The sequence below is a fragment of the Tauraco erythrolophus genome, chromosome Z (assembly GCF_009769465.1).
Source record: "Tauraco erythrolophus isolate bTauEry1 chromosome Z, bTauEry1.pri, whole genome shotgun sequence".
NCBI classification, from domain to species: Eukaryota; Metazoa; Chordata; class Aves; order Musophagiformes; family Musophagidae; genus Tauraco; species Tauraco erythrolophus.
The window spans coordinates 12799167-12814120 of record NC_141496.1 but is presented as its reverse complement, the minus strand read 5'-3'; the positions used below and the strand labels follow the sequence as shown (position 1 = coordinate 12814120).

The 14954-nt window shown below is 49.2% G+C and overlaps 1 protein-coding gene across 1 annotated transcript in view; it reads left to right on the top strand.

Moving 5' to 3' along the window:
* Window positions 1-9133, top strand: part of LOC104378828 (myosin-IIIb) — a 35840-nt gene extending 26707 nt beyond the window's left edge. The window contains exons 21-29 of the mRNA XM_086629598.1: window positions 2584-2631; window positions 2818-2909; window positions 4106-4237; window positions 4565-4680; window positions 4980-5179; window positions 7190-7279; window positions 7953-8118; window positions 8444-8752; window positions 9056-9133. Coding sequence (XP_086485724.1) covers window positions 2584-2631; window positions 2818-2909; window positions 4106-4237; window positions 4565-4680; window positions 4980-5179; window positions 7190-7279; window positions 7953-8118; window positions 8444-8752; window positions 9056-9133 — 1231 coding nt within the window. The remainder of the gene's footprint in view (window positions 1-2583; window positions 2632-2817; window positions 2910-4105; window positions 4238-4564; window positions 4681-4979; window positions 5180-7189; window positions 7280-7952; window positions 8119-8443; window positions 8753-9055) is intronic.
* Window positions 9134-14954: the final 5821 nt, after the last annotated feature.

Genomic DNA, 14954 nt, shown 5'->3' with positions numbered 1-14954 from the left:
GTCCAGGTAGATGGTGTCAGTTGCTCTTCCCTTATTCACTATCGCTATAACCCCATCATAGAAGGACACCAGATTTGTCAGGCACAAGTTGCCCTTGGAGAAGCCATGTTGGCTGTCACCAATCACCTCCTTTTTTTCTGTGTGTCTTAGCATAGTTTCCAGAAGGATCTGCTCCATGATCTTGTCAAGCACAGAGGTGTTGACTGACTGGCCTGTAGTTCCCTGTGTCTTCCTTTTTTCCCTTTTTAAAAATGGTGGTTGTGTTTCCCTTTTTCCAGTGGGAACTTCACCAGACTGCTACAACTTCTCAAATATGATGGCTTGGCAACTTCATCTGCAGGTTTCCTCAGGACCCGCAGAGGCATCTCATCAGGTCCCATGGACTTGTCCACCTTCAGGTTCTTTAGATGGTCTCAAACCTGATCTTCTCCCACAGTGGGCGGTTCTACATTCTCCCAGTCCCTGCCTTTACCTTCTGCGACTTGGGCAGTGTGGCTGGAGCTCTTGCCAGTGAAGACTGAGGCAAAGAAATCATCGAGTACCTCGGCTTTCTCCATATCCTGGATAACCAGGTCTCTCATTTCTTTCCAGAGAGGGCCCACGTTTTCCCTAGTCCTCTTTTTATCAACAACGTACCTATAGAAGCTTTTCTTGTTGCCCTTGATGTCCCTGGCCAGATTTAACTCTATCAGGGCTTTAGCTTTCCTAATCTGATCCCTGGCTGCTCGGACAATTTCTCTGTATTCCTTCCATGCTCCCTGTCCTTGCTTCTACCCTCTGTGGGCTTCATTTTCATGTTTGAGTTTGTTCAGGAGCTCCTTGTTCATCCAGGCCTCCTAGTGGTTTTGCCCGACCTGTTTTTTGTTGGGATGCATCACTTCTGAGCTTGGAGGAGGTGATCCTTGAATATTAACCAGCTTTCTTGGGCTACTCTTCCCTCCAGAGCATTATCCCATGGTACTCTACTAAGAAAATCCATGAAGAGGTCACAGTCTGCTCTCCTGAAATCAGGGTAGACAGCTTGCAGAGTGCCCTCCTCACCAACCTAAGGAGCTTGAACTCCATCATTTCATGGCCACTGCAGCCAAGGCTGCCCTTGAGCTTCACATTCCCCACCAGATCCTCCTTGTTGGTGAGAACAAGGTCCAGCACAGCACCTCTCCTTGCTGGTTCCTCTATCGCTTGGAGAACAAAGTTATCAACGCATTCCAGGAACCTCCTGGATTGCTTCTACCCTGCTGTGTTGTCCCTCCAACACGTATCAGGGTGGTTGAAGTCCCCCATGAGGACCAGGGCTTGTGAACATGAGGCTGCTCCTATCTGTCTGTAGAGGGCCTCATCCACTCGGTCTTCCTGGTCAGGTGGCCTGTAGCAGACGTGTCCCCTGTCCCTGCCCTCTCTTTAATCTTGACCCATAAGCTCTCAGTCAGCTCCTTATCCCTCCCCAGGTGGAGCTCCATGCATTCCAGCTGGTCTTTGACATAGAAGGTGACACCCCCTCCTCTTCTCCCCTGCCTGTCCTTCCTAAAGAGCCTGTATCTTTCCATTCCAACACTCCAGTCATAGGATTCATCCCACCATGTCTCTGTGATGCCAGTTAGATCTTAGCCCTGCAGGTGTGCGCACACCTCTAACTCCTCTTGTTTATTCCTGGTGCTATGGGTGTTTGCACAGGGTGTTTCCCCCCTGCCATGGCCAGTGACACCTTCCACTACACCAGGTTGCTCAAAGCCTCATCCAGCCTGGCCTTGAACACCTCCAGGAATGGGGCATCCACACCTTATCTGGGCAATTGTGTCAGTGACACATGATAATACTGAATTAATAAGAATTGCAAAACCAATTGACACCGAAGTCAAGAGAGAATCTCACGGATGGGAGAGAGATGATGGTAGATAGGCAGCACGGTGTTTTCAGACACAAAAGTCATAGGATGCTTTTGAGAAAATAATTACCTTGGATATAGATTCTGGCACAGCGAAAGTTGGCTGAGATAGAAGGAAAGTCACTTCTACTTTGCTATGTGAGATATTAGCAAAAAGTGTCTGCATTCACAGGCAGGTTTCACAGCCTGGATTTGCAGGCAGAGGAAGGAAGATACTTGTGCTGTGGAGCTAGAGTATTGCTTTGAGTTCCAAGTCTTGCAGAATCTTTCTGAGTGACCTGAATTTTATCACTAGAGTCTGAAAAATGAAACAGAAATTGCAAAACAGGCTTTTTCGCAGAAGTCTTGCTGTGCTGACTTTGCAACTTGTTTGCTCCAAAGAGCTTGCAAACGAAATGATGAAAAAAAGTTCTGAGAACAAACTAGGCTCTGCAGAATTGCCTCTCAGGGAGTTGAAGGAAATCTGGTTCCTCTAGGAAACCTGTTTGCTGACGTTCCTAAATGGGATCCTAGCTTTACCTCGAGGAGCACTACTGATTGACAGTCAGTTACTGAATGTAGTCGAGTGACAGGGGACAGAGAACGTAATGCAGAATCATTGAGGCACTTTCTCCCCCTTTATATGCCTAAAACCACTGGCTGCATGGTGTTCACTTTGGATGGAAAATCATTTATTTCCCTTTTTTGCTCTCTTTCAGCTGCTTGGAGATACTTCAAAATACAGGGCTGACAGGCTGGACATGTGGGTAGGTGTGGATCACTGTTGCTGGGCAGGAGGGGCCTGAACTGCAGAGACTTTGTACATGTAGACTGTTACCTGGTTCTCTTTAAGGAGAGCTTTGTGGCTGTGGGAAAGGCTTGTCCAAAGGATGATTGCATGCAAATTTAGACAAACTGTTTCTCACTGCTTCTTTCTCTCCCCAACTTCTCAGGAAGTCACGACTTTTCTTTAAGTATTGGCACCAGGAGCAGCTGGCAGTTGCTGTGGAGCGACTGGAAAGAGCAGCAATCGTCATACAGAAAGGTGAGCACTGGGGCAGGAGTGTCCCTCAACTCTGATCTCAGAACAGGGCAAGGAAAAAATTTTCTCCAATCCCTGCTCCACTACTGCACCCTTGCAGATAACAGAAAGACCCTGTGGAGTCAGAGTGCTTTACTGCAGATACCCACCTCCTCAGTGCTCATCCTCCACTGGGGAGAGCCATGAGACAGCGGGAGCCTTGGAAAGGAAATGCATGTGCACAGGAGAATGGAGCTGAGCAGGGCAAGCATAGGATTTGGCTGCATCCCAAGATCTGGCCAACAGTCCTCTGGAGTGAGGACTTCTGTGTGAGTGGTGTTGAACTGAGGAGAGGGAAAAGATGAGTGAAGCAGATCTCTTTCCTACTTTCAGAGACAGGCAGAAGGGGATTAAGTTTTGTGTTGGTGTGGTTTTTTTCTTTCCTTTCCAGGTAGCATCTGCTCTGGCAGCCTGTTTTTCCAGAGCAGGCACTGTGGGCAGTTTGGTACTTCCTTCTGCACAGGCTCCATGAGGACTGTGCAACCAGAAGGAGGAGGCTGAGATCCTACCTAGTCCCTCTCTGTTATAGTCCTTTTCTGTACAGGTTGTTGCACTGCTGAAGCATCTGAGCAGCTTCCAGCTATGCACTGTGCAGAATGACGAACATCAAACTATCACATGCTTGTGCCCTGTTCTCATCCGTGTGGAAGATGTGTGGGTAGTGGGAAATGAGGGAGTGTGGCTTTTGGTTCATATACGTTAATACCTGGTAAAGTAGGTGGGATAATGCAATATCTCTAATGCTCCTGATGAACCCTGTGATGGCTGCTTATGGGAAAGGTTATCCTGTGGGCTGACACCAAGGAAATCTTGTCTCCTTCACGGTGTCTAAAGGGTACCAGGGAGATAGATGGTTAACAGACGCCCTTCTGTGAGACTTTGTTTTTTAGGTATCTTGTGACTTGGCATTAGAGATGAGAGCTTAGATCTGTAATTCGATTTTCTTAGGTCTGTGATCTAGCAGCTTAGAAAGTAGAAGACAGTTCTCACATCGTTTTGACTGCCTGCTCACAGTAGAGTTTGCATTGCTCTTTATTGACGTGAGTGAAGTGTTGAGGGCTTTGCACTGGGTGAAGGAATACCACCCCTTTTGCTTCCCCCAGGGAGTGAGAAAGGCATGATGAGCATTTTTTTTCTAACCACAGCTTTTCTCTGAACAGTTTTCAGGGGATTCAGATGCAGGAAGAGTTACCTAAAACTGGTGGCTGAGCTGAGAGCTCAGGCACAGCGGCTTCGGGAGGAGGCAGAGAAAGAACGAAGCCGGCAGCTGGCAGTGGAAGCAGAGGCCAAGAGTGAGTTGCTCCCGCTCCCACTGTCCCTGTGTGTGGCCACTCATGGGATGATCACCTTGAAGTGCTGTAAGCTCCAGGTGATGATGGCTGCACCAACGCAGCAGGCAGGGAGGTGATGTTTCTGCCGTTTGAAAGCATGGATTTCTCTGTGGGGAGCAGAAGCAGTGTGGTGAATGTCGTTTACCTGGCTGCGCTGGGAGGAGTGGCAAGCTCTGTCTTTCCCACACACCCTGTGCAGCAGGACCTGTCCCTGTCCTGGGCATGTGGAGGATGAATCTCGTGGATCTTGGATCCTAGATTTCATCTACTGCTTTCCTTTTGTTGCAGAAAAGATCTCCTTTCCAGTCCCCATGCCACGAAAGAGGTGCCCTCAGCCTTGTCCCCATCATCTTGATAAGCCACTGCAGCCACCAGTGCCACGGCCACGCAGCAAATTAACAGAGGTAGTGATACTGGCTCTCCTTGGGTCCCCTTAGCCAGGCGTGCTGGTTCCCTGCACCTTCCACTTCTCCTGCATGTGCTCCAAGGAGAACTTTCTCACAAGAAGCGAGGGAGTCCTTTTCTGCTGTGGTTAGTTAAAAAGGGTGGTCAGGATATTTGAGGAACTGAAAGCAGCGTTTGATAGTTTGCGACTGGTCTTGTCTTAAGGGACTTAGGAATGGGATCACTACCAAAGTGATCCCTTTGAAAGTCCCCTGCCTTTGACCTTGCTTTCATGCTCACTTTCCCCCTCTCCTTTCAGTCCACTCCTTTCGATAACTTCTTGGACCCTTCAGCACCTCGCCCTGTTCTGGGGACAGGGGAACAGACTGGAGAAGAGGCAAAAATGAGGAAATTAAAGAGAGGAGCAACTCTCCACTGGTTCAAAGAGACACAGGCCCAGAAGGTCATGCAGGATGATGGAGCCTTTCCAAGCTGGCTGCATGGGATGATCAGCCGGAGGTGAGTACGCTGGGCACAGTGGCTGCAGTTTGGGCTGTGTCAGGCAGGCAGAAGCTGCTGTGTCCTTAGGAGGACCACGTAGATTGGATTTGCCAGGATTCACCTCCTTAAGGATCAGGAGTGACCTCCATAACCTTTCACTTTTAGGCTGCAAGTCTCAGACTGTTAGAGGGAATCTTGGAGCTCCCTGGCACAGGATGCAAATGCCAAATCTTTACATGGGTCCAGGGAAAGACTATGGAAACCTAGAGGAAATAAATCCTCTGTGAGTTCCTAAATACAGATCCTGTGCAGGGAAGGAAGGCTAGGAAAGTACTTGGAAAGAAAATACACACATACGTCTACCCTGTTATGGACCATTTGCGGAGATGTGATATGGAATGAAGATGGACTTTTGGTCTGATTCATTATGTCTGTTCTCATATCTCTCATTTTAGGTCAGGAGGAGACCTCAGTTTACAGCAGGAGAATACAGAATTCAGTGTACCTTCATTTTTAAAAAGTATTAAGAGGGGCTTAATGAGTACCCAATAGCAAGATTCCCCCAAAGCCCCCAAACATGGGAAAAGGAAGGTTTTTTTTGTTGATGCCTCTGCCTATCTAAGGAGGGTCCAGCACAGGTGGAATTTACATCCCTGTAGGCTGGGAGAGACATCCACAAAGCCCTCCCTTCTTATAGGGTTGTTTATGAGACTGTGAACTCTCAAGTTTTTTTGGGAAAACCTTTATTTAAGTGCTTGAAATCTTGCTGCTGGGTATGCCTCGCACTTCACTCTCTTGGCTGAGCCAAGCAGTACCTGCCAAGCAGTGTGATAATCAGTGAAATGCTGATTATGCCAGTGATCAGATAGGAGCAAGACCATGGGGTCAGCAGGTAGACGTTAGAGTTTCTGGCTATAGTGTCTCCTGTGTGCAAATTAATCTGTGGTGTTGCATGCTTCCTAACTGCCAGCATCCTTTATTTGGTGGGACTTGTATGTGAGCCTTGCTGCCAGGCATGCCTGTCATCGAACACCCTTATCATCCTGTTTCAGTTTGTACCTTTTTTCTGTTAAAGTTGCAAATCTCCTGTTAGCGTATCAGTGTGAACTTTACTCATGAGACATTATACAGCACATTGGCTTAGTAAAGGACGCTCCCTGATAGCTGCATTTTTCATCTTTTTTTTTTTAGACAATTAACAAGGCCCCCACCTGCATTAATGCCTTGGTTCACAGATCTAAGAATGTAGGAGAAGAACTAGCGCCTGGAAAACAAAACTGTCTGAATTCAAATATAAGCTAGCCATGAGCACTTCACAATGAAGAACATAGCAGGTGCTTCCCAAAGACACTGAAGAATAGATACTTTTAAAGGGATGCTTCCTGTAGCTGGATTTAGGTCTCTGTACAGCACTGTTAACTCAGCCTCCTGTAAGAGAGCAGCCAGAACAATCCCAAATTGCACTGGTGATTTGCAGTCACCTTTAGCCTGGAGCAGGGCACATGACAAGCACAAAGCGCTGCTTTGTCTGTTGGGCAGAGAGGGGAAAGACCTCCTTCCAGCAGGAAGTTTAGAGCTGGACTGGTGTAATCCAAGTTGGTATTTTCCCAAGGCACTGGGCTTACCTTCTGCTGAGCACCGCTACCCTACAGCATCCTGACTTCTTCCATCAGCTCTGGAGCATAGGAAATGAACATATGCATAACCTTCTCATCTCAGTGATGCTTTGTACTGTATTCTGTGCTGGAAGGCAGCTGTTGCTGTTGCACTAGTCAGACCACTGGAGCAGGTTTGGAGCAGCCTTGCTTGGAGAGGCTTTGGCTCAGGGTATTGTGCCTCCTCAGCCTGCTAACGCTCCCCTGCTTCGCCAAGCCTGAGTCAAGAAACCTATGGCTAGGAACACATGGGGCTGACACTGACCTCCCTGTGGACTGTGAGCACTACTATGGTGGCGCAGGAGATGGGAGGGAAATCCCTGCACAGAGGCAGCTGCTTACTATCCACTGAAAAACTCTTTCCTGCTTCCAGGGAAGCTGAAAACTTGCTGATTGACAAGCCTTTGGGTTGCTTCCTTGTGCGGATCAGCCAGAGCCGACCAGGCTACATCTTGACATACAGGTAATGAGCCTTGCAGAGAAGGAAAAAGAAGGTCCTAACCTGAGCTATGCATGGCTGGAGGAGTTAACCTCCTACACGGAGGCCACTGTGAATAATGCTTAACCTCTTCTGTTGTGTGTGCCTCAGATAGTTTAGAGTAGCAGACAGGACCCTGCAGAGTCTGTCTCTTGCCAAAAACTGGATCTGTTTGTGAGCGGGATGCTGCGTCTCCAAGGATGCAGGTCCTGCCTGGGCTGTGCTATATGACTGAGTGGGGCAAACCAGGTTGGAAGAAGCGTTGTCTGGAGCAGAGGAGACGAGTCTAGAGGAGGACCTGAGGAAAGGCAATCAGAGTGCTACAAGAGCATAGTCTTTGTACAGCCTCGGGCAAGGGGTGAGCAGAGTTTTAATCTGGGTGACAGGCATGGGAGATGGTACAGTCTGCTGGGATTTCAATCCAGCTGCTGGATTTTCCTCTCACTGACTTTGGGGAAATCGTTGCTCCTCCAGCACCTACTGGGACAGCGTGTGACATTCTAGCATGGTGCACCTCCTGCATCTTTTTGATATTTGTCACTGTGGCTCCTGATCGCATCTGGCCTCTTGAGACAAGAAGTGCAGAAAGCAATGACTGGGTTTTGGAGAGATGTTGCAGCCCCGTGCCATGACTATTTCTGTCTGTCCATCTACCCAGGGGCGAAGGCCGCTGCAGGCACTATATGATCCAGATGCAGCCCAATGCACGCTATGTCATCCTAGGGGAAGACCGGGCTCACACGTCGCTCACTGAACTGGTTCGGTATCACCAGACTGTGGGCATCCAGCCCTTCATGGAATCACTGACTGTTCCCTGTGGGCAGGTGAATGTCAAGGATCTGCAGCCAGAAAAGGGGGTGGAGCATCCACTGAGCCCTGAGCAGATTGAGTCACTGCGGCAGCATCTCTCTTTTGTATTCCCATTGCGGGTGTCCCATTCTGGCTGAGCAGCTTGTCCTCTTCTGCACGCAGCGGGAGACGCTACTAGCTGGGCACTGGGGAGTCCTGGGGTGGAGGAGAGGCCTTGGTGGGTGAATGACACTCCTTGTGTCCTGAATGTCAGCAATGGGCTCAGAATGGGTATTCCTCTTTATTGTGCTGTTTAGGGTGTGTGGAGGGTCCTGCTGAATCCACTCTTCCCTCCCTTAGGAAAATAGCAAGAGTTTGGATTACGAAGAGCTGGAGAGCCTCACGCTGGGTCCACCAACAGCCAAGGGGGATACCTCTCGAGAGGAGCAGCCCTGCCCTTCCAGGCCTTCCACCAGCAGACCTGCTCCGCAGTCAGGAGCAGCCGCAGCTCTCAGACGCGTGTGGTTCAGGGGCAACAAGAATTGCCAAAACGAACAGGGCCTGGACAAGAGTAGGACAAAGCCAAGCTCAGACAGGGAAAGAGACAGCCAACGAGCCTTCCCTCGCCTCTACTCTTCCATACGCTTGGCGATGCAGGAAATCCAACAGGTGAGCTGAGGCATATTCTCTGCCAAGCCTTGCCACCCACGGCCACTCTGGAACACATGGAGCTGCCCCACCCAGGGGCAGGGGAGAGGAGGCCTCCACAAGTAGTGGTTTCCTAGCTCCTGGGTCAAGGATTTTATCTGATGGTCTTGGGATCAAGACTGTGTTCATAGAAATACTGGGTGGGGGGAGACCCTGGGAGAGGATCGCTGAGATGCCCAAAGAAAAGTCCCAACTGAAACGGCTGCGATGTGGGCAGCATCCCAGTCACTGCTCCCCTAATACTGTCTCTGGTTCTCACTGCAGTTCTCTTCCGCTCCCTCGAACACCTCTCTACAGAGCTGCTGTCAAGCTGTCAGCACTGATGACGTAGAGCCGAAGTGATACGGTAAGAGGAGGCAGCACACAGGAAGGCAGATGGCAGTTGCAGCTTCCCTGGGAAATGGAGGAGCAAAGGGGCTCTTCTCTTCCTGCTCCACCTGGAGCATCTCTTGGCCACCAAATAACTAGAAATAGAGCAGAAAAAACAAGAGGCCAGCAGCCAGCTTCCGTTCCAGGACTGCAAAGAGACCAGGAAAAATGACCATAAGGTTGGGTTCCCAGCACCTGTGTTGCACAGTGTGCTTGCAGTATGATAACAAGGCTGCTGGAGGGAGCCCACAGTTTGTTAGAGGCCTGGGGCTGGAAGGACAAGTACTATCAGAAAGCATATCTGTATGCTACAATAGTCAGCTACAATAGTCAGCTTCAGTGGCTTCATGCTGCGGAGAGGGGCACTTAGCAGAAGTGGGTGCTGGGCAGAGAGCCCTGGGGAGTAGCAAGGCAATGAGTGGAAGATGAGGCTGAGAACATAGGAAAAGGCAGCAGTCTGTGAGGACTTTAAACAAGATCTCAGTAGCTGGAAACACAGCTGGTTACTGAGGCTGTAATATGCTGGGTGGGTTATAGGAGTATATGGAGTGGGCCAGGAATGGCCTTCTGGCACTGCTGGCTATGTCCCATGCGTTAATTGTCTGAAGCACCGAGAGGATGCGCAGCTCCCCTGTGCAGCCAGTGGGTAAACACCTGTCCTGTTCAGTTCCTGAAGGTGTAAGGAAGCAACAGTGGTGCTGTTGTACACCTCTGGAAAAATCTGGATTTGTGTCAGATGGGAGTGGAGAAGGATCAGAAGACCATGCAATTGGCTGCAGACCCATTGCAGCGCTTGCCATCTTGCACAAGGATTGCCAGGTTCCCTGTGTGGTTCTGCTCCCAGGAATTCATGTTGGAGCAAAGGTTTAAAACTGGGGCCTGTCTTACCTTCCTCTTGATGGCCGAAAAAATCCTCTCCCTGAAATGTTTGACTCAATTACTCCATTCCTGTACATGGGTATTGATGTACCCAGGGGATGTTCCTTGTGTCTGAGGTTAAGTACAACCTAACCTTGTGGGTGCTGCCCATATGGACAGCTGCTTTCTTTGAGGAAAGACAAAATATGCGGGATCTGCATAGGTGACAGCAACCGTGTCATATTGGGATTGCCTAACGGAGCCCTTCTTTAATGTCCTCCACTGAATTGTGTTTCTGGACTTTCTTGCAGGTCAGAGTGGCTCAGTCCTATCGTGTTCCAGTGCTGCTGGGCCTTGCCTAACTGGGTGAACATATCCAGGCATACCGCAGCCTTTTTTTTTTTCTTTTTGTTTTTGCTGCACCCAGCTGGCCCTGTGCCTTTAGACAGGCCTGCTGCAAGAACGAACTTTCATCAGCACTCAGCCAGTCTCAGTAGCTGAGACTTGCAGTATCCAGACCGGTCTCATCCTGGCAGAGGGGAGAGGATGGGAACCGTCACACTCTGCACAGATCCGCAGTGCCTGGCAGTCTGTGTGTCAATACATCAGCATGCCTGCAGACCCCCTCGCCTCGCACTGTTAATAGTCACATACTGGATATCTCCCACCAAGCTGCCTTCTCACAGATACCTGTACTGATTTCCTACCTGTTTCTCTTCAAGTCCTCTGTCTCTGTTTTGGTCCTGGGTATCCACTGCTCTGAGTGGAAAGGGAGGCTGGGCTTGGGAACTAAGGAATAAAACTGGTGTGGTTGTTTTTTGTTTTGAGTGCAGGAGCACTTGAACAGGAGCTGAGACAAGGGGCAAAAAGATCTTTCTGCAAAGGGAATGCTGGCATACTGCTCCTCAGTCTTTAGCCAGAGCTCAGGTCAAGGAATCATTGGTGAAACCCTCTTGTTCATCCTGGTTGGGATCACTACAAGTCCAGGCTGGTCAACATGCTACTTTACACTGAGGGTAGAGGGCTTGGAACATGGAATCATAGAATGGTTAGGGTTGGAAGGGACCTCAAAGATCATCTAGTTTAGGATGCATAGACCGTGCTACTTGTTACATATTTTCTATTGAAATAAATCCCTTTTTTCAGGATTTTCTTTGTTTCTGTTACCTGCAGTCAGTTCAGCCACAGACTGCAAATGGAGGAGAACAGCTAACACCTTGGAGGGTAGACACACCATCACGTGAAGTGCCTCAGTGGAGAAACTGAAGGCTCATGGGCCAGTAATCCCGGTGTACAACTGCCACCCGTAATAGTGCTCTCCTCCCACGCCAACCTCACCTCACCGTGTATGCCGCAGGCAAGACCTCCCCTTTGCAGCCTGCACCGAGCTCCCTCTGGCTCAGCGCTTCCCTGGCAGAAGCGCTTCCCTCTGCACCAGAGGACAGCCATACTGCCTGCCCTGCTTCACCCCTCCCTGGGAGGCAGGAGTGAGCTGAGTCCCAGTTGCACAGGCTGGCGCTGTGGCCGGAGAAGCTTATGAATGGGATATGGGATGCTTGAGGCAGTCTCTTAGCGCTGCCTTTAACCATGGGACTGTTTCTCTTCCCTCCCCTGTGATCTCTGGAGCAGGAGTGCTGAGCTGTGCTGGGTCACAAGGCAGCGCTGCTGCGGACCAGACAGGGAGGTGGTGGTTGTTTCAGCCTGGTGTCCTGCCTCTCCCCAGCACTGCCTTGCAGCGTTAACACACCTTTTCTCTTCCTTGTGCTGGGGTTTGGCAGCTGCTTTGAGGCTGTTCAGGACAGAACCAGTCCAGGCAGTGAAAGGCTGCTGTTTGCAGAGTCTTCCTGGCTAAGCCCAAGGGCGTTTTGCTGGGCAGCCTTGGCCTCTGTGTCAGTGTTCTCCTTGGCTTCCTCCACCACTGGGCAGCTGGAACACCTGCCCTCTGGGTAGCACGTAGAAGCACTTCATGGCCAAAACATGTCTAAGAACTCACTAATGCACAAAACTGAGACATATATGAGAAATGCATTTCAGTAACAGAGCTGCTCTGTAACTTTTTCTTAGTTCCTGTGCCACACAGCATGGTGTAAGCCCAGGGCTAAGATCCAGCTGAAGAACACTGGTCACTCCTGTAGCCTTGCAAGGATAATGCTGAACCAAGGAGGGTTGTGAAGAGCTTTCCCTCAGCCTCTGCATCCAGTTACCTCCTAGGTGCTGCTGCAGGCACAGCTCACAAGTGACACATCAGGGAACATCAGAGGAGGATCAGGACACTTCTCTCATGACATGTCTCCTGGCAAGCTTCCCAAAACCAGAACAGATCGATCACAGACTTCTGGTTTGCAGGAGTATTAGCAAACACTCAGTGCTCTGCCTATATGCAAGGTCTAGCCAAGATTCTGGAGAACAATCTGACTAGTGCTGGGCTGTCATGGGGAGAAATGCGTGCCAGCAAAAGCTAACAGAAGAGCTTGGAATACAATAAGCTGCTGAAGAATAAAACACAGATTTGATATCTCTAGCAGTCTTTGCCTGCATGCTTCCAGCTTGTGGCCAAAGTCAGCCACTGGAGCTTCAGCTCGGTGTGAGAGCATGAGTTACTTCTTTCATCTCCTCCATGAAGATGATCTCCTTCATTGAAGAGAAGCAGCTCCATGGAGCAGACGTACCTCATTTCCTATGGCAGCAGCTTGTCTTGTGGCACTTAGAAAAAGCAAAGAGCAAATTGCGTAAGCCAAAGTGGGAAGGCCATTCATGTTGTATCCTGTTACAGTTCAGCTGGCATGCGATGAACTGAATGGGATGTGCTCATATAAAAGGCGAACACCAGGCTGGATCTGTCTCGATGAGCGGAGGCAGGACCTGTAAGAGCGCCTGACAGCCCACAGATCCTCTGAGCCCTGCATTTTGTACCCCATGGAACTTCAGCTGAGATCAGAGAGGAAGGCTAGGAAGGGAAGCCTTGCATGGTGTGCTGTTGCTTTGCAGCAACATTTAGGAGAGGCTGCTTGACCAGGGCTTTGCTTATCATCTTGCTTGTCCTAGTGCATCACAAAAGCGTAGAAACTGCTGTCTGAGATGAAGGGGTCAAACCAGCACAGGATCCTGGCCATGAAGGTGGCCCGTGGAGTATGCTTAGAAGAGGCTGAAGAGCAGTGTAGGCTAAAGCCATGCTTCTTCTGCGATGTATTTCAAGCAATACTCAGTCTAATCTTATTCTGACCAAAGTATCCTTCTGTCTAGCAGTCCATACTGGGTTGCTCTTCCATAAAAGCATCTGATTGCTTTTGATCCATTCTCCATAGCAACCCTAGGCAATTGTACTTAAATTTGTGTGGCTGTTAACCTGCTGTGTCACTATTTAATCAATATGCCTTGTTTCTATACTATAAAACATAACAAGTAATCGTTTCCAAAACACCTTGCTCACTGCACATGATTTTATATACATCAGTATCTCTCCCTTCGCTGTCTTCTCTGTCCTATGGATTTGATTTTCCTTTTCCCTTTTTATGCCTCTTCTTAATTCCACTGTATCTTCTCTGAGGGAGAAAGGAGAGAACGCAGAGCTGACTCCCAGGCCACTTCCCTGAGTGGGAATAACTGGTCTGAACTCTGTCTTTGTGCAGGTAGGTCTTCTCCTTGTAAATTACATCTACCAACACTGAATTAAATTGATCATTTTATCATCCAGCTGTTCATTGTGAGATCTCTTTTGAACTCTGCAGTGACTGCTCGTTTTCACTATCACTGTTTGTGTTATAAATTTGTTTGAAAACATACCCTGCTGATGCTTTCACTTCAAGCAGGTTGCCTCATTCATCCCTGCAAAAGTAGGCTGCGGCATGGGAATTTCCCTTCATTCCTTGCTCATATGAATAACTCACTGTGCTTTTCTGCTGAGCCTGTACCTTGCCTGAATGGCCTTTCACACCTCTGTCATCTGTTCACTCTACAGCAAGCTTCCAGTGTGAAAATTTTTTGTTGTTGTTGTTTTGGGTGGTTTGCTGGGGTGGTGATTTTTTTTTAGTTTTTCAGCTTATCATGCTAACGGACTCTCTTACGGTTCTCCATTTGATTGTTGTGGTTATTCTCCTTCAAAGAATTGCAGGAGGTTTTGAGATATGACAAAGGGTGCAACATCTCTTTCAATATGTCTTATTTATCCTTTCGCATGTTAATTTGGTTCTTCAGAATTTGGAGAATTCTGGGAACCCTCTAGAAAATCACATTCTATTAGCCACCTTTCTACCTCTTGCAGCCAACTTTACATGGGAGATTACACACCGCTTAAGATTTCAGCAGTTTCACCTTGAGGTCCTTTAGAGCTGCTTTGGAGGAGGTTGGGACATGAAGCATCTGAAGAAAGTGCGGGATTAAAGCCCAAAGCAGCACCACGGACCTGAGTCCAACAGCAAGGTTATGTCCAGTCTTTAGCCCCCTTCTGTGGTACATGCACACTTGAATGAGGCTCTGGGCAGTTACTGACCTTGCTCTCATCGCTTTTTGGGATGATGCTGGCTACCAGGGGCACATCTGCAGCAAAGTCGCTGGAGGAAGCATAGTGTTTCTGAGGCTCACAGCCACTTTTGACAGGGCAGGCCAGGCTGGAGGGTTTTCAGCTTGCGTTTTGGTCCGTGCCTTGAGCGTGCCGTCTCTGGGGTCAGCTCTCAGCATCACAGATCCTGACAGTTAACAGCTGGGGGAACCCCCGGTGCACTACAGATTTTGTTTTGTTCCCGAAGCTGTGCTCGGCTTCCAGTCAAGCAAAAACATTTGGCAAATTAGGATGTTGGAAGATGAGGCAAAAAAAACCCACTTCACAGTGTAAGGAGACCTGGGAGAGAGTTTCAAATGTTTCTCCTGCTGCTTTTGTGCCTTGGAGGTGTCTTCCAGCAACTGAGCCCTGCTGCTGCTGTTGCAGGGGGCATTGGTG